The sequence below is a fragment of the Meles meles genome, chromosome 4 (assembly GCF_922984935.1).
Source record: "Meles meles chromosome 4, mMelMel3.1 paternal haplotype, whole genome shotgun sequence".
Taxonomy (NCBI): domain Eukaryota; kingdom Metazoa; phylum Chordata; class Mammalia; order Carnivora; family Mustelidae; genus Meles; species Meles meles.
Window position 1 is genome coordinate 65,663,983 of NC_060069.1, and position 27,165 is coordinate 65,691,147.

At 33.7% G+C, this 27,165-nt stretch overlaps 1 protein-coding gene across 6 annotated transcripts in view; it reads right to left on the reverse strand.

The window, feature by feature from the left end:
* Nucleotides 1-314: 314 nt before the first annotated feature.
* Nucleotides 315-27,165, reverse strand: part of ECT2 (epithelial cell transforming 2) — a 62,586-nt gene continuing 35,735 nt past the window's right edge. For 5 of the 6 annotated variants that reach the window (XM_046001260.1, XM_046001263.1, XM_046001262.1 and 2 more), the window contains 8 exons: nt 27,010-27,091; nt 20,957-21,035; nt 20,458-20,577; nt 17,377-17,515; nt 15,607-15,761; nt 6,078-6,185; nt 4,610-4,756; nt 315-1,649 (listed from right to left, as the gene is read on the reverse strand). In XM_046001260.1, the coding sequence (XP_045857216.1) occupies nt 1,560-1,649; nt 4,610-4,756; nt 6,078-6,185; nt 15,607-15,761; nt 17,377-17,515; nt 20,458-20,577; nt 20,957-21,035; nt 27,010-27,091 (920 nt within the window). In that variant the 3' untranslated portion in view covers nt 315-1,559. Of the gene's footprint in view, nt 1,650-2,880; nt 3,150-4,609; nt 4,757-6,077; nt 6,186-15,606; nt 15,762-17,376; nt 17,516-20,457; nt 20,578-20,956; nt 21,036-27,009; nt 27,092-27,165 lie in introns of all 6 variants that reach the window. The other variant, XM_046001264.1, reaches the window with a different exon arrangement.

Here is a 27,165-nt window from a genome sequence, read left to right on the forward strand (position 1 = left end):
AGGAATAAGCAAATAAATAGGCAAGCAAAATATGTGAGAGAAGTTGATTTAAGCATTCATACTGACCTATGAAAATTGGTGTAAAGGAATTGTTTAAAACATGACACAGGGCTGCCTGGGTGGCTCAGTTGGTACCATGTCCAACTCTTGATTTCAGCTCAGGTCATGATCTCAGGGTCATGTGATCGAGCCCAGCATCGTACTCCATGCTTAGCAGGGAGTCTGCTGGAAGGTCTCATTCTCCCACTCCCTCCAAAATAAACAAATAAATCTATAAAAAACAACAAAAAACATGAAACAAAATATACTTGAGTTTTAATTATTTATTTACAAAGTTCTTACTAATACAACTGCTTTTAAAATCTATCAGTAGAGTGATTTACTATTTAAAAATGGCAAATATGTGGTATAGAAAAAAATCTATATAGTCAGTTAAACTATTAAAGCAGATGACTGGAAATTGTTAAATGACAATTAAGTGTTTCTGGTACTCCCTAAACAGGAAATAAAAATAAAAAATTCATAGAAACTTGATTATTTTGTATCACTGACTATTAAAAAAAACCTATTGTGAAAATTAACATTAGGTTTGAAAGATATTTTACAACAGCAAATAAATGTATTTTGATTTTACATTTAATTATGGGACCAAAATAAAAGGTAGACCATACAAATACCTATGTACTTTACTGCAGATTAGTAAAACTGATGTCAATTTTAGAACTATTTCATAAAATGTATAACAGTCTATACCACAATTTCCCCATGGTCTTACACTTCAAAATAAAATTCCTCACACTATCAAACTAAATGAAGATTTGCTAGTGGCTAAAATCACCCAAAATATATGGTCCCTGAAAAAGTAACAAGTATATACCAATACCATATTTGTCAAAATATACATTATTTTTTAATCTTTCTGTTATCTCAATTTGCAAAAATATTTTGAAACCATCTCCTTTAACTATTGTTCTTGTTAATAAGGGCAAATCTTTTAAAATCCACACTCTAGATCTTGAAAACATTTAAGAATAAAATAAACTGCAATAGGAGCAGTTAAATAACTACTTCAAACAGCACATGTGAAACAAATCCCCACTATTAACCAGGAATCTGTGCAGGTGTTTTATCTAGTAAGTTCTGTGATATTACTTAATTTCTTCACAAACTGAGATACACAAATAGGTATTTCCAAAAATTCATTCATGGACAATATACAGAGAGATTCACAGCAGTATTTGGCAACCACCAATAAAATTTATTTACTATTGTCAAGTTGCAAAGCTACTAATATCACAAATAAATTATTGGTCTTCAAATGAAAGATTCGAGCAAAGAGAAAAATTACATCAAAATCAATATAATTTTTTATATGAATTAACTCAAAATATGTAAGAGGTTAATCTTACTCTTTCAAGAAGAAAATCAAATGACATAGTTTTAGTGTTACCTATATATTCTTTCCAGCTTTCACCAAGTGCTTATGACAAGTACCATTTAAGTCAGTTTCTTGAGTATGAAGTGTTTATAAGTTGCTATAAATTAACATTTTTTAAGCTTCATATCAAATGAGTTGTAGATCTGCTTAAAGTATGACTTCTTCTTTCAAAGAAGGAAGGCAGGCTGACAAGGGAGGGAGATGGGATACCCTGTAAAGACAAGACAAATATTTTTATATTTACTTTTTTTTTTAATTATAACATATTTAGCATGATGCATATTATTTTACAAATTAACAAAACAATTTTAAAACATCCAAAATTCTAAACTCTTTAAATAAATGAAATAATTTAAATTAGGGGAAGAGGGATAGGAAGAAAACATAATTAAAACTATTTTAGTATTTTGAAAACAAAAGACAAATGGACAGGCTAGTTAACTACATATTAACTGAACTGGTTTACTGCTAATAGGGTATTTCTGTGTGACATTAAAGACTGTTTCAGGTTCTTTGAGAAAACTATAAATCAGTAAATTTTTGAGGTAAAAAGACAAACCCTAATGGTTTCTTCTTAATCATAAAGCAAAATTAAGAGAAGTGAAATTACTTCATGAGAAATAATTCTCTAAAATTAAAGGTCATACATTCTTAGAGTTTTTGTATTATGTGTATAATCCATACATAGGTGTAGGTATATAATTTTGCTCCATATAAAAACTGAGCAAAATAGCAGCACTTCTGATAACAGAGATTATTAAGTTACTAAGCTATCTAAATTTATTGTTTCAGAGGTCAAAGTTAAACATCATAAGAATTTTCAATAATAACAAAGGAAAATGTACAAGAACACCAAAAACTGAAGAGCCGGTATAAATCAAAATGAATTATAAAGAAAGCTACAACTATAACTAAAGTTAGAGCCAACAAGGTAGCTGGCTATAAATTCTCATCAACAAGGTAGTAAAATGTAGTATTTAAAGAGCTAGGTTGGTAAAGTATTACCATTCAGGTGATAACAAAGATGATTTAAGTAGATAGTATAAAAGCTTACATTTTCTTCATGGGAAACGTTTATGATTTGCCATATTAAAAAGCATGAATTTTATATAAATGTCATAAATCTAAGATTAAGAATTAGATTTGGAATAAAAATCTACTCTACATCAAAATTATTACTATTCTTGTAAAATGATCATTTTCATAAATTGGAAAATTTCTAAGGGGATTGACTTTTTTCTGGACATAAGAGTAAATTACCTAGCAAAAAATTTTTTATGTGCCAATACACAAGGAATCTCTATCAAGCTTAAATTGTTGTGAATTCAAAGCAGTTATAAAGTTGTGAATTTAGAAGTCCCCACCCACCTAATAATGATTCAGTGAAGAAAGAATACTTTCTTTTTTCACAAATACAAATTTCAAATAGCTAATAAGCTCACATTAAACTTTCACGAGGCTTGTTTCCATTATTGCTTGGCATATCTCCTAATTCTTCACAAATGTCAAAGATGACTTGGATAGGACTTTTTTTGAAATTTGAAAAATCAATAGTTCCTTCTAGTATCTCTGAAAAACTAGCTCGTGAGGCAGAATGACGGACAGATCGAAACCAGGAGTTTTGAGAGCGCCCACCAGTAGAGTTTGAGCGCTGTACATAAACATGCTTAGTAAATCCAATTATATTGCTTGTGGAAACAGAATGGACAATCTGTTAGAACAGAAATAAGCAATTGAGAAGAGGACATGAATGTCTTAAAGATATTTTAAGTACTTCTTATTTATACTATCTATATAAAAGTGATAAAACCATAAATAATTTTCTAAAAATTTTCTGTAAAATCCAATTACATTCATTTGAAAAGCAATGCTTACAATAGTTATAGTTATATAGATGCAGGACATAAAGAAGGGGCAGTACTTTGGCCTAATTGTATTTTGTCCACTTTAATTCATTTTATCAAATTTCTTTGCATATATTTATATTATCAAGCATAACTTCCTTCCCACTGGAAGGTTGACCTTCCTCCAAAATTTGTGTAAACATACTCATAGGTTAAACTGTAAGTCTCTGAGTTAGAGACTGAACTGGCTTTAAAAAAGAAAAAAAAAGAGTTATTGAGTATGAAGTACCTTATCTATAAATTTCATATAATAAAAGGTAACCATTCATAAAACACTAGGCCATTCACTATGTGCCAGGAACTATTCAAAGCAATTTGCATTATTTAATCCTTACAACTACTACCTTAAATTCATCTGATAGTGAAATTGAAACAGAGGGATCTTTAATAACTTGCCAAAAGTCATACAGCTAGCAAATAGCAGAGCCAGGATTTGAACATGTGAGTTCCAGAGTTCATGTTGATAACCACTATTCAAGCTGTCTCTCATTAGATAATCATATTGTGTGTGTGTGTGTGTGTGTATTTAGTCCTTATAGTTAACACTATATAGTTAAGTACTTTTAACCTCTTTTCTCCTCAACTGCAAAAATGAAGATAAGAGAATAAGAAACTTGCTGAAGGACACACAACTAAGAAGTAACAGTCACTTGCTTTTCTTAACCTTAGTAGATTAGATCAATAATAATTTTACAAAGAACAGATATATTACTCACATAGTTAGTGACAGTAATAAATGTTAGAAATATCCCTAATATTAATTATCTAATAATTCTGACATCACTAGGAATTTTAAATATTTTTAAATGTTTCCTGAATAATTCAAACATTTAAAAATTTAGAACTATATCATCCTCCACATATGAATTTAGAATCCATATCACCCTCATTATATTCTACTCATCAGAGAAATAGTTTAAAAACAAAAAACCTCAATCTCCACTATATTCTTGGAGCCGGTCTCCATAAACAGAACCATTTTATTATTTACACTGAAGTGAGGGACCTAAATAAAACATGTTTCTTTTCTTAGATTTTTTGAATGTATCTCAATCCCAATAAAATTTCATATCAAATTATACACTCAGTGTCTCTAGTTCATTAAGTGAAGTTTCTCTCAGTTACCTTTACCCAATAAAGAGGCTAAAAGTTTAGAGATTTAAAAAAAGAGAGTTATTAAGACTTCCATCTTCACAAAGTTCACATATTCCATACCAACTCCATAAATATGAGTAAGTCTTTAGCCCATTAGATCAAAGCCACTTACTGCTAATGATGATGTGCTAGACAGACGACTCATTCCATGCTTGTCACTGCTGGAAGGACTTCTTCCCTCCACTGAGCTTTGGGATGTCATAAGGGCCCTTCGCAGAGCTCTTTTTGGAGTTTTTGAAAAAGAGAATGCTCTTGTAACCTAGAGATAAAAGGAGTTACAATTAATTAAGCATAGATGAATCTAATACAACTGATAAGAATTTAAACAATGCCAAATATACATGACGTTTTTCTACAAATGGTATACGGCAGACTTAGAATTTCTTTGGACAAAACTGTGTGAGAAGATGAAGTACTATATTGCAGACTATTCCACCATGCACTCATAAAGCACTACAGCCCAAAGGGAGAAGGAAATCAGGCTGGAAAAACCTGGCCTGGGAAATTAGAAACCTGGGTTTTTATCGGATTCTGCTAAAATTTGGTTGTGAAATCTTTAGTCTAAGGCCACTTGAACCTCAAGTTATTTGTTAAAAAAGTGAAAGAGCTCATTTGACATTATTCAACATGTTTATCTAGTATACATTAAATGCTGGGAGATACAAAGATGGTTAAATAAAGTAGAAGGCCTCCCCTCAAAAACAAAGAAAACAATAACAAAAAATTGTAGATCATGACGGCAAATTTTGCTCGAAATATTAAAACTATTAAAAACTATTAAAAATTAAAATTCGAAGCCCATTACATGAAGCGCCTGGGTGGCTCAGTCAGTTATCTGACTTGATTTTGCCTCAGGGTAGTGAATTCAAGCCCCATATTGGGCTCCGTGATGGGCTTGGAGCCTACTTTAAATGAATAAATAAATACCCCATTGCTAACATTCTTACACAGTCCTCAACTTTGATAGGGTAAGAAGGGAAGTGATCTTCATCATTTGGAGACTAAAACATACTTATGGTCAGGAATAGATCCCAGGTCTCCTGATTCTGTCAGTGCCCATTGCCAAAAAATATCTGAGGCAATATTTTTTTTTTAAATATTTTATTTATTTAACAGAGAGAAATCACAACTAGGCAGAGAGGCAGGCAGAGAGAGAGGAGGAAGCAGGCTCCCTGCGGAGCAGAGAGCCTGACGTGGGGCTCGATCCCAGGACCCTGAGATCATGACCTGAGCCGAAGGCAGTGGCTTGATCCACTGAGCCACCCAGGTGCCCCATCTGAGGCAATATTTAAGATGAATGTACACATATCTACAACTAAACGACCACCAGTATATTTATAGTGAAGCATGGGTCATAGAAGCATCACTGTAACAAGAATGGGAGGGATAATAAGTTGTTTTAATTACTGAGCAAAAGAATTTGCTGAACTAAAACTATTTATCTCTATGGGCCATTTCAACTTGAACCAAGAAAACAGCTCTGTTAGACTATCCTTACACTGGTATTTATGGCAATATTTTTTCAGCATACTCTGAAAAATACATTTTGGAGATATGTTAAATAATAAGCTAAGACTCACCTTTTTTGAAGTCTTTTTAATTGCTCTAGATGCTCTACTCAACGTACTGTCCATATCTTTAGTATTTACTTCAAAAGATTCTGGATCAGCACTATAGATAAGATTCTCCTGTTAAAAAAAAAAAACAAACCCTTTTTATTATTTTAAAATAAATGAGTAAAACAAAATAAAAATACACAACTGTTTCTAAAATCAAAGCTCTAAGCACATGGGAGTATATACAAATGAAGCTACTCGGGCTTTTTATATGCTTGACATAATTTCAACTCTTAAGTGTACTAATTTAAGGAGAGTAAAAAATTAGCATTCACTAAATGAAAAATACATTCCAAGGACTATGGACAAAGCAACTGAAACAAGAACTCAATATAAAATCTTTTTAACAACCTTAAAACCAAGAAGTTAGAACTTTAGTGAACATAATGCTTCAGTATAAAATCTGCTATAAAACCAACATTAAGAAACAATTTCCTTGAGATTATCTCAAATTAAAACTTAGACTTTTCCTTTTTCCTTAATTCCTCAACTAACATCTAGATGGATTCCAAATTGGAGGTTCTGAATATGTGATCATCCTAGCAGTGCTAATGGATAGAAATAGGAGGTAGGCAACCTCCCTGAAATCCTGTGCGAAATTCTGTGTGTTCATAAGTGCAAAGGTTAGTTTTCTGAGGAGTAGGTTTGTAGTTTATGTTACATTCTAAAATGAGTCAAAGATTTCATATAGGCCAAGAACACTGATCAAAATTAACCTTAAATGAGACAACTAATCTCCAAGTAATCCAAAATCCAAAATACCACTTGCTCAAATTACATTTGGGCTTTTCAAAAAAAGCAGGGGAGACAAAATGTTTTTGCATACTCCTATAACCAATTTGCACTTTAAATTTATAGATCTAGGTTATGAATCAATAAGTTTTCCCACTAGTCTAGCACTATTGAGACTATCCTCCACCATTGTCATTCTGGAGAGAATTTAATACAACCTTGTGAATATTGGTTTTTCTGAAAATGTTCTCATATGCAAATGTAGAAAATATCTGTATACGGGGCGCCTAGGGGTCTCAGTGGGTTAAAGCCTCTGCCTTCGGCTCAGGTCATGATCCCAGGGTCCTGGGATCGAGTCCCGCATGGGGCTCTCTGCTCCGCAGGGAGCCTGCTTCCTCCCTCTCTCTGCCTGCCTCTACCTAGTTGTGATTTCTCTCTGTCAAATAAATAAAATATGTTTAAAAAAAAAAAATCTGTATATTTAACCCACAGGAATTAGGAAACAAGACAATGCACATAGGAAACAAGACAATGCACAGTAGTTCTTTGAAATAAAATGTTAAACCCCCTTACAAACAAATAGTCTTAAAAATCATACTCCACAGTTAAGTATGCTTGCTTTGGCTCTCTACCGTTGACATCCACATAGACAGGCTTGATTTTGCCAAAGCTTCTTAAAACAAGCAAGTTCCCCATGCCTATTTCAGACCCTCTCTTCTCACTTTGTCCATTTGCTAAAAGACTGTCACTTATATAATCCCAATGAGGTAATATTGCTTGCAATCATCAGTAACTTTTTAAAATGTTATTAATATTTTTCGAGAGTGTAAAAAAAATAAATTCCATTATAGAAAATTTGAAAGAAAAATTTAAAAATAAGATAAAATTACCCACAAATGTCCTGATCATTTGCTATTTACATTTACACACACTCCTTACATATATTTTTATATGCAAAAATGTTTTATTTTAACAAAATTGGAGTGGTTCTATTCAGTTTTATCTCATATTTTTCAATTAGCTGTATATTATGGTTTTCCTTATCATTAGATACTCAAAGGAATTACTATTAATGAACAGATGATAAAAGTCTCTTCTGATTATATGAGAATTAATTTTATCATTTCATTATTTTCTAACACAAAATGCCTCTACTTTCTTCTCATTAAGAAATAAATATCACATCAGAAAAAAATAAAATACTTAGGAATAAACTTAAAGAGATGAAAGACATACATTGTAAACTACAAAATGTTGTTGCTGAAACAACATGAATAATTGGAAAAACATCCTGTGTTCATGAATTGGAAGATTTAATATTAACATGTCAGTACTACCCAAAGCAATCTACAGATTCGATGAAATCCTTATCAAAATCCCAGTGACTTTTTGGCAAAGAAAAAAAAAATTTCATTCCAAAATTCATATGGAATCACAAGGGGCCCCAAATAGCCAAGACAATCCTGGGAAAAAAGCACAAAGTTGGCAGTCTCAAAATTCTTGGTTTAAAAACCTACTACTAAAGGGTGCCTGGGTGGCTCAGTTGGTTGAGCATCTGACTCCTGATTTGAGTTCAGGTCCTGATCTTGGGGTCATGGGATTGAGCCCTATGTCAGGCTCCTCCCTCAGCAGGGAGTCTGCTGGAGAGTTCCTGCCCCTCTCCCTACCCCCCACTCTCTTCTCTCTCTCTAAAATAAATGAATCTTAAAAAAAAAAAAAAACAACCTACTATAATCAAAATGGTACTGTATTGGCATTAAGATATAGAATAGAGTGGAATGAAACAGAATGGAGAGCCCAGAAATAAACCTTCCATATAATACGGTCAAATGATTTGACAAGGGCATTAAGATTATTCAATAGGAAAAGGACAGCCTTTTCAACAAAGGTTCTGGGAAAACTAGATATCCACAGGCAAAAGAATAAAGTTGGATCCTTACCTTATACCACACACAAAAATTAACTCAAAATAGATCAAAGATCTAAATATTAGAACTAAAACTATAAAACTCTTGGAAGATAAGAATACATAGGTCAAAAGCTTCAAGATACTAGATTTAACAGTACTATCTTGGATATAACACCACAGGCAGAGGCAACAAAAAAAAACAAAAAAAAAAGAGATTTAATAAAAATTGGTAAACATTGTACAAAAGACTCTATCAACATAGATCTGTATGTGGCAATCCAACAGAACAGGAGAAAATATACATCATATAACTGACATATCTGAGAAGGGATTAATATCCAGAATATAGAGAATGCCTAAAACTCAACATCAAAGATAACAAAACCAGATTCAATATTCACCACCTACAACTACATTTTCTTACAGCTTTTTAAATGGTTCCACTTTTAACTCACAAATCTACTTATAAGCTTATGTGGATATGAGGTTAGGATATATATCTAATTTTCCCTACGTATTTAACCAACTATCGTAGCACCATGTTAACAATCTTATTCAATTGTTAAAGTACTATATTTATCATGTGTAAAAGCTTATTTCAAGGACATTTATCCTTTTCATTGTGCAGTAATGTTCTTATCATTGTAACTTTAAAAATATAATGTAATATCTCATAAAAGAAGGACAATTCTTTACTTTATTATTGCTTTTTCTTTAAAAATTATCTTTGGAGTCATTCTGTCAAAATCCAGAAATTTCCTGTAGGATTTTATAAGAACTACAATGAATTGACATCCTTATGCCAGTCAGCATTCTCATTCAGGAACATCATAGATTTCTCTGCAAAGTATTATATAGTTTCCTTAAAATAGAAAACTTTCATTTATCTCTTATAAGGCTATTCCTAGATTTATACTAAAATTGCCTAAATTTATACCAAGTTTTATTGGAAAGAGGGGTCTTCCTTTCCTATACTTCCTAGTTGGTTACTGCCAGCATAGAGAAAAACTACTGAGGGGCACCTGGATGGCACTGTTGGCACTGTTGGTTAAGCCTCAACTCTTGGTTTTGGCTCAGGTCATAATCTCAGGGTCATGAAATCATGCCCTGTGTTGGGCTCCACACTCAGCAGGGAGTCTGCTGAGGACTCTCTCCCTCTGCTCCGCCCCCCTCCAGCCAACTGCAATGCTCTCTCATGGGCTCCTTCTCTAAAATAAATAAGTCTTTAAAAAATAAAAAAGAAAAACTACTAATATGTATATATTTATGAGAAACTATGAGAAACAAAGCAGTCAGGACTATGATTCAAGCTCTGCCTATCCCTTAGTCTTCTTTATCCCCATTCACATACACCTGTAAGGTTCTGCATTAAGATTTCCTACATCTTATAATAAAGGGATCACATTTCCTTCATTGCTGTACATATGACACCATAAACTAAGCACAGCTGTAACTTTAGTTTTATGAATTTGATTTTGTTCTCATTTCATTTTCAATTTTAGTTTCATCTGATTTCATTTCAAACTGGCTTTCATTCAATCAACAAATATATATTAAAAACCTATTTGATAGAAGTTTTTTATGTTCCTAGATACAGAAGGAAATTCAGAAAAGGGATGTTTTGACACAAAAATCTCTTCATGATGTTTTGTTTTCAAAATTCAAAGTAATTCATCAATGCTCACTCGAAATTGGTCAACCCAAGACATTTTTAAAAAAATTAAACACTTAAGGGGTCCCTGGGTGGTGAAGTCAGTTAAGCGTCAGACTCTTCAGTTTTTGGCCCAGATCACAATCTCATAGTTGTGAGATCGAGCCCCACAATGGGCTCCACGCTCAGCATGGAGTCTGCTTAAGATTGTCTTTCCCTCTCTCTCTGCTCCTCCTGCTCATGCGCATGCTCTCTCTCTCTCAAATAAATAAATCTTGAAAAAAATTAAACACTAAAAGATCCAATAGAATTAGGTGGGACATAATTAGAAGCTATAGGAGAATTAATTTCATAAAAGTGACTAGTTACAAAACTAACATCCATATCAAACATTAACCTACATACAAAACAACTAGAAAACAACTTAGCTAAAAGATCTCATTTATGAATAGAATTATAGATAGAAAATTACCTAAGAATACATCTAACCAGAAATTGATGTGTCTACACTCTTTTTTTCTGGAAAGATAGATGAAACTGTCAAAAGTTGCACTGCTGAAAAAAAGACTAGTGGGACAGATGCATCTATTTTACTAGAGTATACTTCTGTCCATTTGATTTTTTCTTATGTGCAAATATTATTTTTCCATTTAAATTAGAGAGTAAAATTCACAATATGAATATAAAACGAAATCCCTAAGCAGTTGCTAATAAAGAAAAGAGATATTTTCCTATTGCTATCTTAACTATTATTAAGCATATAATAACAAACTTTGAACTGAAAAGAGAGGAGATTGCTTCCTGTTTTCTCTCAACAAACAAACTACTTCTAATTTGGTTAGGGTAGATAGATAGGAGGTCTTTTACATTTCTAGAAGCTCTGGATTCAGAATGCCTGAAAGAGTAAGCACTTGGGTAGTTCTAGAGGCTGAGAAGACATATAGCTGTTTGCTAAGATATTAAGATGGAAACACTTCCTTTAGTTCTAGTTCTAAAGACATATCTGCAAACTTTAAGATGAGAAAGTAGTAAACGGGGGCGCCTCGGTGGCTCAGTGGGTTAAGGCTCTGCCTTCGGCTCAGGTCAGGATCTCAGGGTGTTGGGATGGAGCCCTGCACCGGGCTCTCTGCTCAGCGGGGAGCCTGCTTCCTCCTCTCTCTCTCTCTCTCTGCCTGCCTCTCTGCCTACTTGTGATCGCTGTCTGTCAAATAAATAAAATCTTTAAAAAAAAAGAAAAGAAAAAAAAGAAAGTAGTAATCGATTTCTTCCAATGAGAGACATGAGACATTAATTTCAGGAGAAACTAAATCTCAGCTGCAGATTTACTCATGGGTATTAATTCAAAAGAAATTTTCCAGCATTTCTGACATCTTGAGCTAATGAGCCCACACACGTGAGTTATCAGACCCTTTTTTCCTTAAGCTCTCCTCTCCTCCTAGTCCTCAAATACAGATGCTAAAGAAAAAGTAACTAGTATCATGATGCCCCGTTAGCTTGTGTCAGTGATTTCCTCAAGCTCTGTAATCATATTTACAACTCAGAATGTCTGCTTTAGCCAAATTAAAATAGTACCAATAACAAATATTTATATTAGCAACTTACTATGTGTGGCTAATAACCAGCAGAATAATTTTAAGTACAAATCATAATAACTCCATTATAAATAACATTGGCTCAGAAGCACAAACTCTTCTATGTTCCACTTTCAGTCTATTATTCATGTAGCTAGTTCTTAAACTTGTAAACAGAATCTCTAAGAATGAATATTGCTACTGAAAAGTAGCCAGTAGTGATTTGACTAAAACGTTAAAACCTGATTTTTTTAAAGAAATCTGAAGAATTAGTAGTAAAAGAACTGAACTGCAGCATTGGGCATTTAATTTTCAAATTACTTCCTCTAAACTATTCAAAGTAGGGGTAGTGGAAGAATAACATTGTTTAAATCCACTTGTTAATAAATTATAGTTTTGATATTTGAGATTAGAAATCTGCAATGGCTTTAGAAAAGCTACCATCTGGCCTTAGGCAATATATGATCCTTAAGAGTATGGACCATTGGGCGCCTGGGTAGCTCAGTGGGTTAAAGCCTCTGCCTTTGGCCCAGGTCATGGTCCCAGGGTCCTGGGATCCAGCCCCACATCAGGCTCTCTGCTCAGCAGGGAGCAGGGAGCCTCCTCTCTCTCTGGCTGCCTCTCTGCCTACCTGTGATCTCTGTCTGTCAAATAAATAAATAAAATCTTAAAAAAAAAAAAAAAAAAAGAGTATGGACCATACATTTAAAGTCTACATGCTGGCAAGAGACCAAAAATACAAACCTAAGTATTCTGAGAGATAAAACTTTCAACAGATTAAAACTGTAATGTTAAATTCTAAATGAACAGACAATGGGACACCATATCCATGGGGAGAAAAGCTATACAAAAGGGTTTAACCAAGAATCGGAATACCTGGATTCTAATGTAAGCTTTATGTTCTTGGCCTTAATGTCACAGGTAAAATAATGAGATTAGATTAGGTTTCATTTCAGCTTAAAATTCTTAAGTCATTTATAAATGGGCATGAAGAATGAAACAGTATAGAACAAGACAGCTGTATTACTTTGACTCTTTTTTTTTTTTTAATATTTTATTTATTTGACAGAGAGAAATCACAACTAGGCAGAGAGGTAGGCAGAGAGAGAGGAGGAAGCAGGCTCCCGGCGGAGCAGAGAGCCCGATGTGGGGCTCGATCCCAGGACCCTGGGATCATGTCCTGAGCCAAAGGCAGAGGCTTTAACCCACTGAGCCACCCAGGCGCCCCAACTTTGACTCTTAAGTAAGCTCCAATTGTTTAGGTAACCCAAAATTTGTAATAGAAGCACAAAAACTACTGATTGAAAGAATCAAGAAAATTTTATCTTTTACATTGTGTGTGTGTATGTGTGTTTATTTAGAAATCTTCAACAGGCAAATGTTATCAAATGGTAAGATATCAACTCAGGGCTTTTTAAAATCTACTGTATATAGTATTTTAAATGTGGGAAAGAACTCAACTGAAGTCAGTGAGAATATCTCAATTTACAAAATATTTCTTAGTAACAAAATTTCACAACTTTAAAGAATTTTGTGATTTAAGTATAAATCAGGACATAGTTAAACATTTGCTGCCATCTTGTGGCTAACGTATCAAATTTTTCCACTTGCTGTTTCTATTTTAGTTCCAGAATTATTAGCCATCCTATGGCTAGTAATTCAGTAGACTATTTTACGGAAATTTTTCCATTGATAGCACTTCAGTATTATGGTTATAAATTTGGAAAGAATTACATAAGCCATCTAGTCTGACATGATAAATGTAGGAGTAATTTCTTACAATAGGCAGTCACTATACTACAAGAATCCATTTTATATATGCATTCTTAGAGAGCTGTGAAAAGAAAAAATTCCTCCTAACAATGAGCATTTTGTAAGCTTTCTAACAAAAGCTGTCTCCATCATTTTTCAAGCTAGTATTGTTGTATGCACTAGCCTTCTGTGAACCTTTTTGTGGAACAATCTTTTATTTATAACAACATATTGTTGGCCCATAGAAATTAAAAAAACAAAAACAAAAACAAATCATGCTGGATGAAGTGTTCTGTAAATGACAATTAGGACAAAGTAGTCAATCACAGAATTTTATTCTTTGGTTTTCCCTGTCAAAAACAAACGCCTGGGTGGCTCAGTCATTAGCGTCTGCCTTCAGCTCCAGTCATGATCCTAGGGTCCTTGGATCAAGTCCCACATTGGGCTCCATGATCAGAGGAGAGCCTACCTCTCTGCCAACTTGTGCTCTCATCCTCTCTCTCTCTCTCAAAAATAAATAAATAAAGTATGTAAAAAAAAAGAAAGAAAGAAAGAAATTTAAATCTCCTTATTAAAAAAGAGTCTGTTAATTGTTCTCAACATTTAAGTAGGATGTTTTAGTCAAATATTATCTACTCTATAAACCACTAAAATTATACCTCAGTAGTCTTCAAGGTTAGACTTAACTATGATAAAATAATATTCCAACAGGAATGTCCAAGGCAAATTTCCATTATAGTGCTACTGTACTGAAAAGGGTTGTTTATCAATACATTCTATCTATGTCATTTTGTACAAGGACGAAAGGGTCTATACCTGTCTATCACATGTCTCTCCCATATATAATGAAGAAATCAAATTATCTGTTAAGAGATCTAGATTTCATCCAAGATCTGCTACAGGCTCTCTGATTTCTGTCAGTCATTTAACTTTAGTAATTTGATCTTCTCATGTATCTGCACATTAAACTGTGTAAGATAAATATATATTCATAATGGTATTTGATTTTTAGAGGCTGGGCTGAGAAAACCGGATTGGCAACTTGCCAAACAGAAAAAACAACTTGCTACAACTCATTTATTGCTTTCAACAAGATAAAAGACTGGAACAAGATGCCCTCTATTTTACAAACAGCCGGGTCAAAGAGCACCAATAAAAATCTCAGGGTACATTAGAACAAGTCCCAGAAGCCTCACTCAGTCAGAAAGGCACAGGAGCTATTAGGCTTTGAGGACCTATCTGTAAGTTAGGGACTCAAAATGTCCGTGTGTCTATTATTTTTAAGAATCTTTTCCAAAACAACTTTTTAAACCAGTTTTCCTCAATTCACGTAAAACTAAAACTCTCCTACATTCATAATCACCAAGTCATCAGAAAGGTACAGGGTGGGAGCTTGGGTGGTTCAGTGGGTTAAGCCGCTGCCTTTGGCTCAGGTCATGATCCCATGGTCCTGGGATCGAGCCCCACATCGGGCTCTCTGCACAGCAGGGAGCCTGCTTCCCCCCTCTCTCTCTGCCTGCCTTTCTGCCTACTTGTCATCTCTGTCAAATAAATAAATAAAATCTTAAAAAAAAAAAAAAAAGGAAAAAAGAAAGGTACAGGGTTAGTCTGAATGCATTGCAATGAAGTTAAAACTTTCATTTTAATAGTTGTTTAAGAACTTACAGCATCCGGGGCGCCTGGGTGGCTCAGTGGGTTAAAGCCTCTGCCTTTGGCTCAGGTCATGATCCCAGGGTCCTAGGATCAAGCCCCGCATTGGGCTCTCTGCTCAGCAGGGAGCCTGCTTCCTCCTCTCTCTGCCTGCCTCTCTGCCTACTTGTGATTTCTGTCTCTCAAATAAATAAATAAATAAATAATCTTTAAGAAAAAAGAACTTACAGCGTCCGCTTTACAAATGGTATTGGCTACATGTCGACATAGCATCTTTAACCAGTTTTCTTTTGGAAGTTCCTCTGATGTCATCTGGAAACTAAGCAGCACATTTGCCCTCTCGGTTGGTGGCCTCACAAGCAAGGCAAAAGCATTATGGCAATCTAGGGTTCCAGAATAAGTATAAACATTAAGTGTTACTCCTTAGAAATGATAGATTTATTCAAGTTTAGTTTCCTCAGAGCAACAAAATTCCAATAAAATTATCTTTTCTCCACCCTTTTCATCCCTCTATTTTTTTACAAGGAGATCTTTCTATCCCTCTATTTTTAACTGGACAAAGAACATCCATATTACATTGAAACACTGGTAAGAATCATAAGAGTAAGTATAAGTACCATGTAAGAAACCAACAATGAAATTTACTGACTTTAAGTAGTATTTTCTATGAAATTTTAATATTTTCTATAAGATAGTTTTTTGAATTAGATTTTATCATTTCTTAGAATTCCTGAATTTAAGTTTTAAATTAAAATGGTATTATAAGATTAATTTGGTAACTTGAATCAAGTTCAAAGAAATAAAATATCCAAATTATCAAAACTGTTACAAAATGTTTTTGGACCAAAATGCTAAAACAGAACCTATTTTAAACAATAATTATAATCTATATGTCAAATCCAAAAATATGGAGGTGATTTAAATAAATGCACTATTATAACCTTAATAAATCCAGAATCTGACAACCAAATCAAGATAACAATATAAGTTGCTGTTCAAGTTTTCTTTGTTTCTCATAAAATTCAAAGTCTTCCATTATTAGTGGGCGGGATCAGTAATGGAACCAGCTTACACCATAAAAACATTATGTCTAACATCTAAAATATGGTCATACACACACATCACTAGATGCCAACTAACCAGATGATACTGGTTTTGGTAGGTATAAACTTTTGGTAATTTCAGGCCTTCAGAGAATCTCCCTAACACTATCAAGCTTGAGTAGAAACTCTCCTTAATACACATTTGACCCATGTTAATTCTACCATAGTTACTTTGGGTGCATTTATTCAAGTACTTCTTTCCTGGCCATATCCTAAACATATTTCTAGCAATGCAGCTATTGCTGACAGGGAAGGAATAAGATGCAGAGCACAGGCAATAGACTGGTGATTTCTTTTGGATTCTGAAGGATGTGTGGGGCTCCATCCCAGGATCCTGGGATCACAACCTGAGCAGAACGCAGAGGCCCAACCCACTGAGCCACCCAGGTGCCCCTAAGGCACTATTTTGACATATAACCATTTAAAAGCTACTTTAACCCTTAAGGGATGGAAGATATCCCACAGGTTGAGAGAGCATTTTCATTTAAGAAAAGTAAGATATCAAGTAGGTTCCTAGAAAAGAGTTGGGATAGATGTATAAGAAAAATTACCAAAACTAACCAACTGTATTTAAAGATAATTTACCAGTTTAGGAGTGCCTGGTGGCTCAGTTGGTTAAGCGTCCAACACTTGATTTCAGCTCAGGTCATGATCTCAGAGTTGTGAGATCAAACCCATGTTGGGCTCCATGCTCAGTGGCGAATCTGCTTGAGATTGTCTCCCTCCCCTTCTCTCTGGCCCTCCCCCAGCTCACCCGCTTGCGCTCTCTCTCAAATAAATACATCTTTAAAAAAATAAATGAAAATAAAAGGAGAATTTATCAGTTTAAAACTGAATCAAACCTACAATGAATAAAATTATTTTCATTTGCCAACAGTTTATCCAGTGAACATACCTTCTGTTTCTCTTATGTCCAGTACCTTCTTAATTTGAGAAAGAGGCATTAGATGAATATGCTTAAGAGAAGCTGGGGGTCGGGTATGGCCAGGAGGACTCCTAAAAGTGCCAATAACCTTGTGTCGTTTTCTTGCTATCTGATTACAGAAAAAAATAATATGAATGAAAACAAAGACCAAATACATAAAAATGATAATAATCACATAAATTTACATGAGATCCATTTGACTATTAGTCATTCCAGAATTACTCTGTGATAAAAAGCAGAGTTACCATGTGACAAATTCATATAGGCATGTAATTATGTAACAGAAATGCTCATGTATGTACAAGAAGAATGTTAAAGTCAGGAAAACAGACCAAAGAAGATCTATGCAAAAGGTTCCAGAGGTATGAAAGAACTTAGAAGCACTCTGAGAGGAAACAGCATTGAAGGACAGAGGAATCTTCAACAAAAAGCCTTGAGTTCAGAAAGGGGAATCGTTGCTCTGGATCTCGGTCTCAGGTTCAAAAGATAATCGATTTTAGTTTAAGAGCAGAATTCACAATGATCTCAGATCCTGTACAAGGCATTGAAGACAAAAGAGTAGAAAACACAGAAATGGTTCTGGGTCTCATGATATTTACATACCATTGAGAAAGAGGCAGAGTAAAGAACTAAACAATACATTATGCAAATGATACAAATTATAAACTCAAGGAGCAGTGTTAAGATTAACTTTACCTAATCTAGGAATTCCTGCAAGAGAAAGAGATAGGTAAAGTAACTCAGTGGAAGACAGGAGTAAAATCAGAAAGGACCCTGTGATTCATAATGTACTGAATTCTGTGAATTTTCTAAGGTCTTTAAATTTATTTTTTTCATTTCCATGAAAGTCTAGTGTACTATTTTGCTTTTTTAGAAGAACATTTTTTTTGAGGTCATAATCATCAACCAAAAGACATTAACACAAAATGATTTAGGATAAGTTAATTAATGAATTGAGATTGGTCATCACCATGAATGACAAAGTCTGGCTAAAAATGCAAAAGACAGTCAATATCGTATTCACACTGAAGCAGAAATAGGATATAGATCTATATTATCAAATATTAAAATTTACATTAACATAGGAAAAATAAGCAATAAAGACTTTCTTTAAGTAATTCCCACTATAAATCTGAATATATGTTGAAATCAATTTGGCTAAGCAAATAATTTTAAAGGTCATTTTTTAAAAAAGGAAAAACAATAACAAGTACCAATAGTGATGATACAAATGCTAGCACATCAAAGTAAAAATTCAAAACACACATAAAATATAAAAAGGAATACATGTCTGTAAATCATCTATCAGCTAAGCTTCAGTAAAACATCAACTGTCAAGTTTAAGAGAGGTCAATATAGATCTTTATCCATTTTAAATGTTTCTTTTATCATATTCTTCACTGCAAATTTGCTAAGGGTTTTGTTTTGTTTTGTTTTTTTAAACAAACTAAGGAATAAAAGTTTAGAATTAGAAATCTTGAAGTCTAAATTGAGTGTTGGGGATAGAGCTGTTTCGGTTAATACGATTCTAAAAGAGAGCTAAGATACACAGAACAAAAAGCCAGTAGACTTAAGGTAAAAGAAATACGAAACTGGAATATTGCATAATGGACTCAGAAGCTACAGGGAATAACCAATGACAGGAATTAAAGTGGCAGATAAGTCGATGAGCCAGTTATAGAAAACTTCATGGAATCTGAAGACATATGACCAAAAATTTAAAGTAAACCACAACTCTGTCAAAATTAAGAGGATAAAACCCAGAATAGATTAGCAAAGAAGTACAGACAATGGAGCCAGTTGACCTGGGCACTTCAATGGGAAAAAACTAAAACAGGCTTTTAAGAGAAGTAAATAAATAGAAGTACTGAGCAACTATGTATAGTAAAACCCCACTGGAAATTGACTTCACCCAGCCCCTGTTCTCCAAAAACAGGCTGAAGTTCTCCTCATGGGGGTGACAAATAGTTCAAAATCATCTGCCTCATGATTTTTTATGACTTTTTCAGTTCAGGGTATGGTCAGTTATGTGTAGTATTTTCACCGTCTTTTGTGACATTACTGACCAATAAAAATATCGTTTTTTATTAACCTCACTACAACAAAATTCTGCATTTAACACAAATCAAGTTTTGGGGAGATTTTATTATACCTGTAACTGTGCATGGTTGGTTCTTTAAAATTCCCTTGTATTTTATACTTTAAATAATAATATACATAAGAGGGCAGCACTTCTAGAGAAGTAGAAAAGCATAAAAGGAAGAGGTACAGACTTTAAAGAAAAAGGAAACCCATCAAATCACTTCAATGAAAGCAACAGCAAGTTACCCAATAACAGAAATGTCAAAAGTCTTCTGGTTAGTATTTGTTTTCAAAATACACAGGTTTTGGTTTTTTTTTTCTGAGACAAAGAAAAATACACATCTTTATATCTTCCATTACATTGTTTAGTTGTTTAAAAATACACTATTAAGAAAAGAGTTGAAAAAACACACAAAGATGATTCAATTTTCCCACAGAATTAATATGTGGGAAATACTTTAATAGAGGAGAATTTTAAAATTATAATCATCGCACCCCATCTGATACACCAACCACTCACCCTAAAATGGGCTGTTTTAAGCAAAAATTGGGGATCACAATTCACAGTAGTAAATAATCACATTATCCCACTCATCGACAAAATATGGGCTCCCTCTTCGCTTGAAAAATCTACTTAAATTTCAAATTATTTTGTGGATCTTGAACAAACATACATAGAAACAGGAAGTTCCTAAAATTCTTGACCTAAGCATTTATTAGCATGAAAATAAACTAAATTTTTCATTTTGACTTGTATTTTAAGTCATGAAAATTTATCACACTTCCTAGTATTGGCCTTCTCTAAAAGCAGTCTATTAATAGTATTAAACCAACAAGCGGTCTCAAAAAACTGATTACATTAACTTTACTTTAACTTGTATATTATACTTCAATCAAGGCTTAGCTTTAAATATTCAGGCAAGTCACATAAATCAGCAGTTTATTATACTACATTAAGTACAAATTTACCTCCAGGCAGTCATTGAAGAGAAAGAGAGATACTTGCTCTCCTCTGTCACAGGGGTATTCACCTAGAGAAATTGTTTCAACTCGCTGGACTAAGCTTCGGTGAGAAGACAAAAGATTAGCCTGTATAGATTGAAAACATTAGTAAAAGAGATCACTTGGTAGTAACCTTTTTAGAGTTACCATTTAAAAGAAAATGGTGCCGGGCACCTGAGTGCTTAATTGATTAAGCATCTGGGTCTTGATTTTGGCTCAGGTCATTATCTCAGGGATCAAGCCCCACACTGGGCTCTGTGCTCAGTGAGGACTCCGCTTCAGATAACTTTCTCTCCCTCTCCCTCTGCCCCTTCCCACCACCCAGAATAAATAAATTTTAAAAAGAAAAAAAGGAAAAATGAAAAGAAAAAGAAAAAGAAGATGGTGCCAAAATTCTGTTCATATTAAAAATACAGAATCTAAATAATAAAAAATAAATTGACACTCATCAAAAATGAATACTTACTGGGCATCCATCTACTTCATAAACAACATCAAAAATTTGCTTTTGGGCTTCTGTTTTTCTCTTATCCTCGTTAATATGGCTGAAAAATTAATAAGTTAGGTTTTAAAACTTCAACTTTTAAAACTTAATAAAATAGGAAAACTGCATACAAAGACATCTCATGTCACAAAAAAAGATCTTCCGTGTGAGTCTATCTTAATTTTGACAACTGAATCAGTTAAGCTATTTCCTAACAGTAGCCAACTATATTTAAAAAATTCCATAGAATCCTTCAAAAAATTGTTTTACTATCTTCTTTTATATTATTATTTTTTATTATACCCATGATATACTTCCTAAATTACAATAAACCCATACAAGCTTCAGGTTAATAGAAGTTCTAAATCTAAGTTCAGTTAAGGTTTTATGTAGGTTATTCCTAAGTCATATGCTAATTATTTTATTGAAACAAAAACTAAGACTACTACTTCCATACAAGATGAATTAAGAAGGAAACTTAATTCAACTTAATTCAACTTCTTCCTGAAACAACTTAAAAACCATCAAGATATATAAAGAAACAGGGTTGGGGCACCTGGGTTGCTCAGTCAAGCGTCCAACTCTTCATTTTGGCTTAGGTCATGATCTCAGGGTCCAGAGATCAAGCCTGGCTCCACTCTATGCTGTGTGTGGAGTCTGCTTAGGGTTCTCTTTCTCCCTTTCCCTGTGCCTCAGTCATACCCCTAGTCCCCCACCCTCACCACGCACAGGGTGCTCTCTCTCTTGAAAAAGAAAGAGAGGAAAGGGAAGGAAAGGGAAGAGGGGTTGTCAAGGCACTAGGAAGTCAATTCTGTGAGAGAGGAGACAAATAAGGCAAGCCCAATTTAATGCTGTCTATAAAAGACACACTTCAGATTCAAAGATATAAATGGGCTGAAAGCTAAATGATAGAAATACTCTACCCAACAACAACAAAATACGCATTCTTCTCAAGTGTATATGGACCATTTTCCAGGTTACGCCATAAAATAGGCCTCAAAAATTCTGAAAGGATTGAAATAACACAAAGCATCTCCTCCTACAAGAGAGTAAAATTATAAATAATGAAAGGAAATTTGGAAATTCACAAGTATGCGGGAATTAAACAGCACACTTCTAAATAGCCAATGGGTCAAGAAGAAATCATAAGGAAATTAGAAAATCCTTAGGGAAAAGACAAAAACACAACATATAAAACATATAGTATGCAACTAAAGCAGTACCTATATATTTCTAGCTATAAATGCACATATATAAAAAAATAATTTCAAATCAATAACCTAAACATGTTAGGTTATATTGATTTAAGACTCCGCTCTGAGCAATGGGGAGAAAAACAAAGTAAATCTAGAGCAAGCAGAAAAAAATAAATCATAGAATAGAAATTACTGAAATAGAGAATACAAAAAATAACTGAAAAATGAACAAAATTATTTACTTCTTTAAAAGATTGACAATATTGACAATCCTTTAGCTAGGCTGGCCAAGAAAAAAGAAGAAGCAAATTACTAAAATCAGGAATAAAAGATGGGACAGCACTACCAACCTTACAGAAATAAAAGGGGTTATGAGAAAACTATGGACAACTACACGCCAACAAAATAGATATCTTAGCTGTAATAGACAAATTCCTACAAAGACACAAACTACAGAAACTTGCTCAAGAAGAATTTAAGTCTGAATAGATCCATAACAATAATTTCAATCAGTGATTTTTTTAAAGCCTAAATGACTTCACTGATAATTTCTATCAAACACCTAAAGAATTAGTACCAATTCTTCCCAAGTTCTTCCAAAAACCAGAAGAAGGTAACTTTTCAAAGTAATCTCTAAAACCAGTATAAGCCTGATACCAAAGCCAAAAGACATCACTAGAAAATGATAGACCAACATCCCATATGAATATAGACACCAAAACCCTCAACGAAATACTAGCAAACCAAATCCAGCAACATAAAAAAAATACAATCCCAGGAAATACAAGCTTGAGTAAACAAGCAAAAATCAATAAATGTAATAACACCACACCAAGGGAATAAAAGGCAAATACTACATGATCACTTAAATAGACAGAAAAAGCATTTGACAAAATCCAATGTCTTTTCAGGATAAAAACACTCAACAAACAAGAAATAAATAAAGACTTCCTCAATCTAATAAAGGGAATCTATAAAAGCCCCAAAGCTACCATTATCCTCAGTAGTGAAAAACTGAATGCTTTCCCCCTAAAATCAGTAACAGGGCAAGAACAGGATGTTCACTCTCACCACTTCTGTTCAACATTGTAGTGGAGCCTCTGACCAGGGCAATCATCACATGAAAAAATGCTCAACATCATTTGTCATTAAAGGAAACACAAGTCAAAACTACAAAGAGATATCAATGGATATACACATTTATTGAAATTTCACAAATTAAAACAACTAACATCTAAGAGTTGCTAAGGACATGGAACCACTGAAATTCACCATATACTGTTGGTAGGAATTTGAAATAGTACAACTACTTTGGAAACAGTTTGGTAATTTTTTAAGTTATACATACACCTACTAGTTGACCTACTCATTCCTACCACTAGGTGTTTATCCAAGAGAATGTAAAGCATATATTCATACAAAGACTTGTTCACAAATCTTCATACCAGCTTTATTTGTAAGAGTCAGAGATGGGGGAAACAATCAAAATGTCCACCAACACATGGATGCATACATCAGTTGTGGTACATCCATACAATGGAAAACAATAATAACCAATGCACTACTGATAAGAGCAATGACTACTCTCAAAATAATCATGCTGAGTGAAAGACTGACAAAAGACAATATACTGTCTGATTCTAATTTTTTGGGGGGAGTCTGATTCTATATTTAGGTAAAATTCTAGGAAATGCAAATTATACTGACAAAAACAACACAAGTTGTTATCCTGGCATGAGCAGGACTAGGAGAAGCAGGAAAAGGGATTACCAAAAGGCATGAGTAAACTTTTGGAGGTGACAGAAATTGTCCCTTATCTTGATGGTAGTTAGCGATGGTACCATGGGAGTATATATATACCAAAATTAATCAAACTACATTTGAAACATAATATAGCTTAAAAAACAAAAACAAAAAATATACATACTAAAGCTACTAAAGCATAGATCTATAACAAATTAATCTGTATAAGCTAAGCATGTGTGGGTATCTGGGTGGCTCAGGGGCTTAATCATCTGCCTTCAGCTCAGGTCATTATCCCAGGGCTCTGGGATCAAGTTTGTATCAGCCTCCCTGCTCAGCGGTGAGTCTGCTTCTCCCTCTGCCCCTTCCCCCCTCCTGATTTGTGTTCTCGCTCTCAAAAATAAATAAAAATTTAAAAGATATGTAAATAAATAAAAACAATAAGTTAAACAAGTGTAACTAATGTTGTAAGAATCTAATCTTAGGAGGCTTTTGTTTGTTTAAATGGCAAGGACTAGCTAATTGGCCTAAAAAATTATAGTTGTTTCAATCAAGCATAATAAGCATTTAAAACCTAAGCTAAATATTCAAAAGTCTCAAGAACTCAGATGTGGTGAAACTGTATTGAGTTTATAAATCAGCATCACAATTCAACACTAAAATAGCAGCTCCTAGAACTCAACACTTACTGAAAACCTATTATGAGCACAGCATTCAGGATAGGGATATATTAGAAAGATTCTTAAATTCTCAGGAAGCTTAAATAATGTTGAAAAAGAAAGAAATCTTTAATCACCTGTCTTATCAGTATAGCTCATTATCCCTAAAGCAGCAAATAGATACTATTCTGAGGGAGATAACAGGTCAAATGACTATTCCCTACTTAGGTATTCTATAATCTTTGTTTATAGAACATATTATACATAAATAACAAATACTATAAGCTGTCATCAAAATAATACTGGTAAAGTACTCTACACACCAAAAAAATAGATTGGGCAAATAATAACCTTTCAGTATCCTCTTTTGTGAGGACAAGTTACCACTGACTGTCTATTTCATAGTTTGTTGAAAGGATCAAGGTAAATTATGTGCAGAGTATGTTAAACCATGAAGTGTTGAAAAAAACTATTCTCTTAGCCTCAAAATAACAAAGCAAATGCATGAAGGCTGGCTGGCTGACATATAAAATATAAACATAAGCAAAAAACGAAACACCCATAACCCTTTCAGCAAAAACAAAAGCTATTATTCGTTAATTTGAGCATTATTCTACTGGTGGACCCTCCCTCTAGAGCTAGCAAAGTCTCTAAGAGCTCCTTTTCAAGTATTTTAAGAAACTGTTTCACACAGAAGCACCTTGAGGAATCTGAGAAGTCATTTAACTAAATCTATTAAACATGTTGATGACAAAGTCCAAAGAGTTGAAGTGCCCTCACCCTCCTTGAGGCAAAACAATTAATAGCAACAGTTTTCTTTTCTGATTATAATAATCAGGAAAGATAATTCCTGCGGTGCGTGGGTGGCTCAGTTGGTTAAGCATCTGCCTTTGGCTCAGGTCATGATCCTGGGGTGGAGTCCCACATCAGGCTCACTGCCCAGTGGGGAGCCTGCTTCTCCCTCACCCTCTGTCCCTCCCCCTGCTGGGTCTCTCTCACTCACTCTCTTGTTCTCAAATAAATAAAATCTTAAAAAAAAAAAATCAAAATGTAAAATATAAGAAATAAATAAATAAAAGATCATTTCTTTTTTCTTTAAGTTTATTTGCTTATTTATTTTTATTTTTATTTTTTTATTTTTTAAAGATTTTATTTATTTATTTGACAGACAGAGTTCACAAGTAGGCAGAGAAGCAGGCAGAGAGAGGAGGAAGCAGGCTCCCTGCTGAGCAGACAGCCGGATGTGGGGCTCGATCCCAGGACCCTGGGATCATGACCTGGCAGAGGCTTTAACCCACTGAGCCACCCAGGTGCCCCACTTATTTATTTTGAAATAATCTCTACACCCAACATAGGGCTTGAACTCATGGCCCCTAAGATGTGGTATATATATGTGTGCACACATACATGCACACACACACAGTGGAATATTAGTCAGTTATCAAAAAAAATGAAATCTTGCCATTTGCAACGACATGGATGGAACTAGAGGACATTATGCTATTATGCTAAGGGAAATAAGTCAATCAGAGAAAGATAATTATCATCTGATTTCACTCATGCGTGGAATTTAAGAAACAAAATAGAGCATAAAGGAGGGAAGGGATAGGAAAAATAAAACAAGATGAAATTTGAGAGGAAAACAAATCATAAGAGACTCTTAGTCATAGGAAACAAACTGACGGTTGCTGGAGGGGTCGGGGGTGAGGGTGATGGGCATTAAGAAGGGCACATGATGTAATGAGCACTGGGTGTTATATAAGACTGATGAATCAATTAACTCTACCTCTGAAACTAATAATACACTATATGTTAATTAATTGAATTTACATTAAAAAAAAGATCATTTCTGATTAGAGCTATATCTCCAAGTTAGGCCTACAGTAATTAGCCCAAGTTTAACAATCAATCACCCAAGTCAATTCCACAGGGTTTATACTTTTTAATACATCTTTAACCAACCCTATCAATTAAATTCCATTAAATTCCATTAAATTCCATTAAATTCAAGGTAAGAAACAAAAAGTCAAAAGTAAAAATGAAAGAAGTATTATAAATCTTTTCTTTTTATTTCACCACAGTCAACTTCCTAGTTACATTGGAGTAGTTTAAATGAAGACAACAAAATGCTATGACTGGAGGTATATAAAGAACATGTCCAGAAGTACGTTTATAACATTACCAAATTTCTAAATCATTGTTTTTTTCTATATATAATAGTTTAATATCTTAAGAAATAAATGTTTTTGGTTAATCAATGTATTCTCACAATACTTCTCTCATCATTTTAATGTGTAATTATACTATTAGAAAAATAATTCAGACAATATTTTATAAAAATTTGCTATTGCTATTTTTCTCTCCATTTATGATTCTAATTGTTCTACAGTTCCATTTTAATCTAGGAAACAATAAGAAATTGAAATAATGTACTTACGTCATTACTTCCTTTAGTGATCCAATAGCTTTTTCTAGAGTGCTTTTGTCAGGATTTTCTTCAGCTGTATGCTTCTTAAGATCTGTTATATAAAATGGTTTTTTTCCCCAAGATTAGAAAAATAGTAGTAAAAAAAAAAGTAGTTTTTTATCTAAG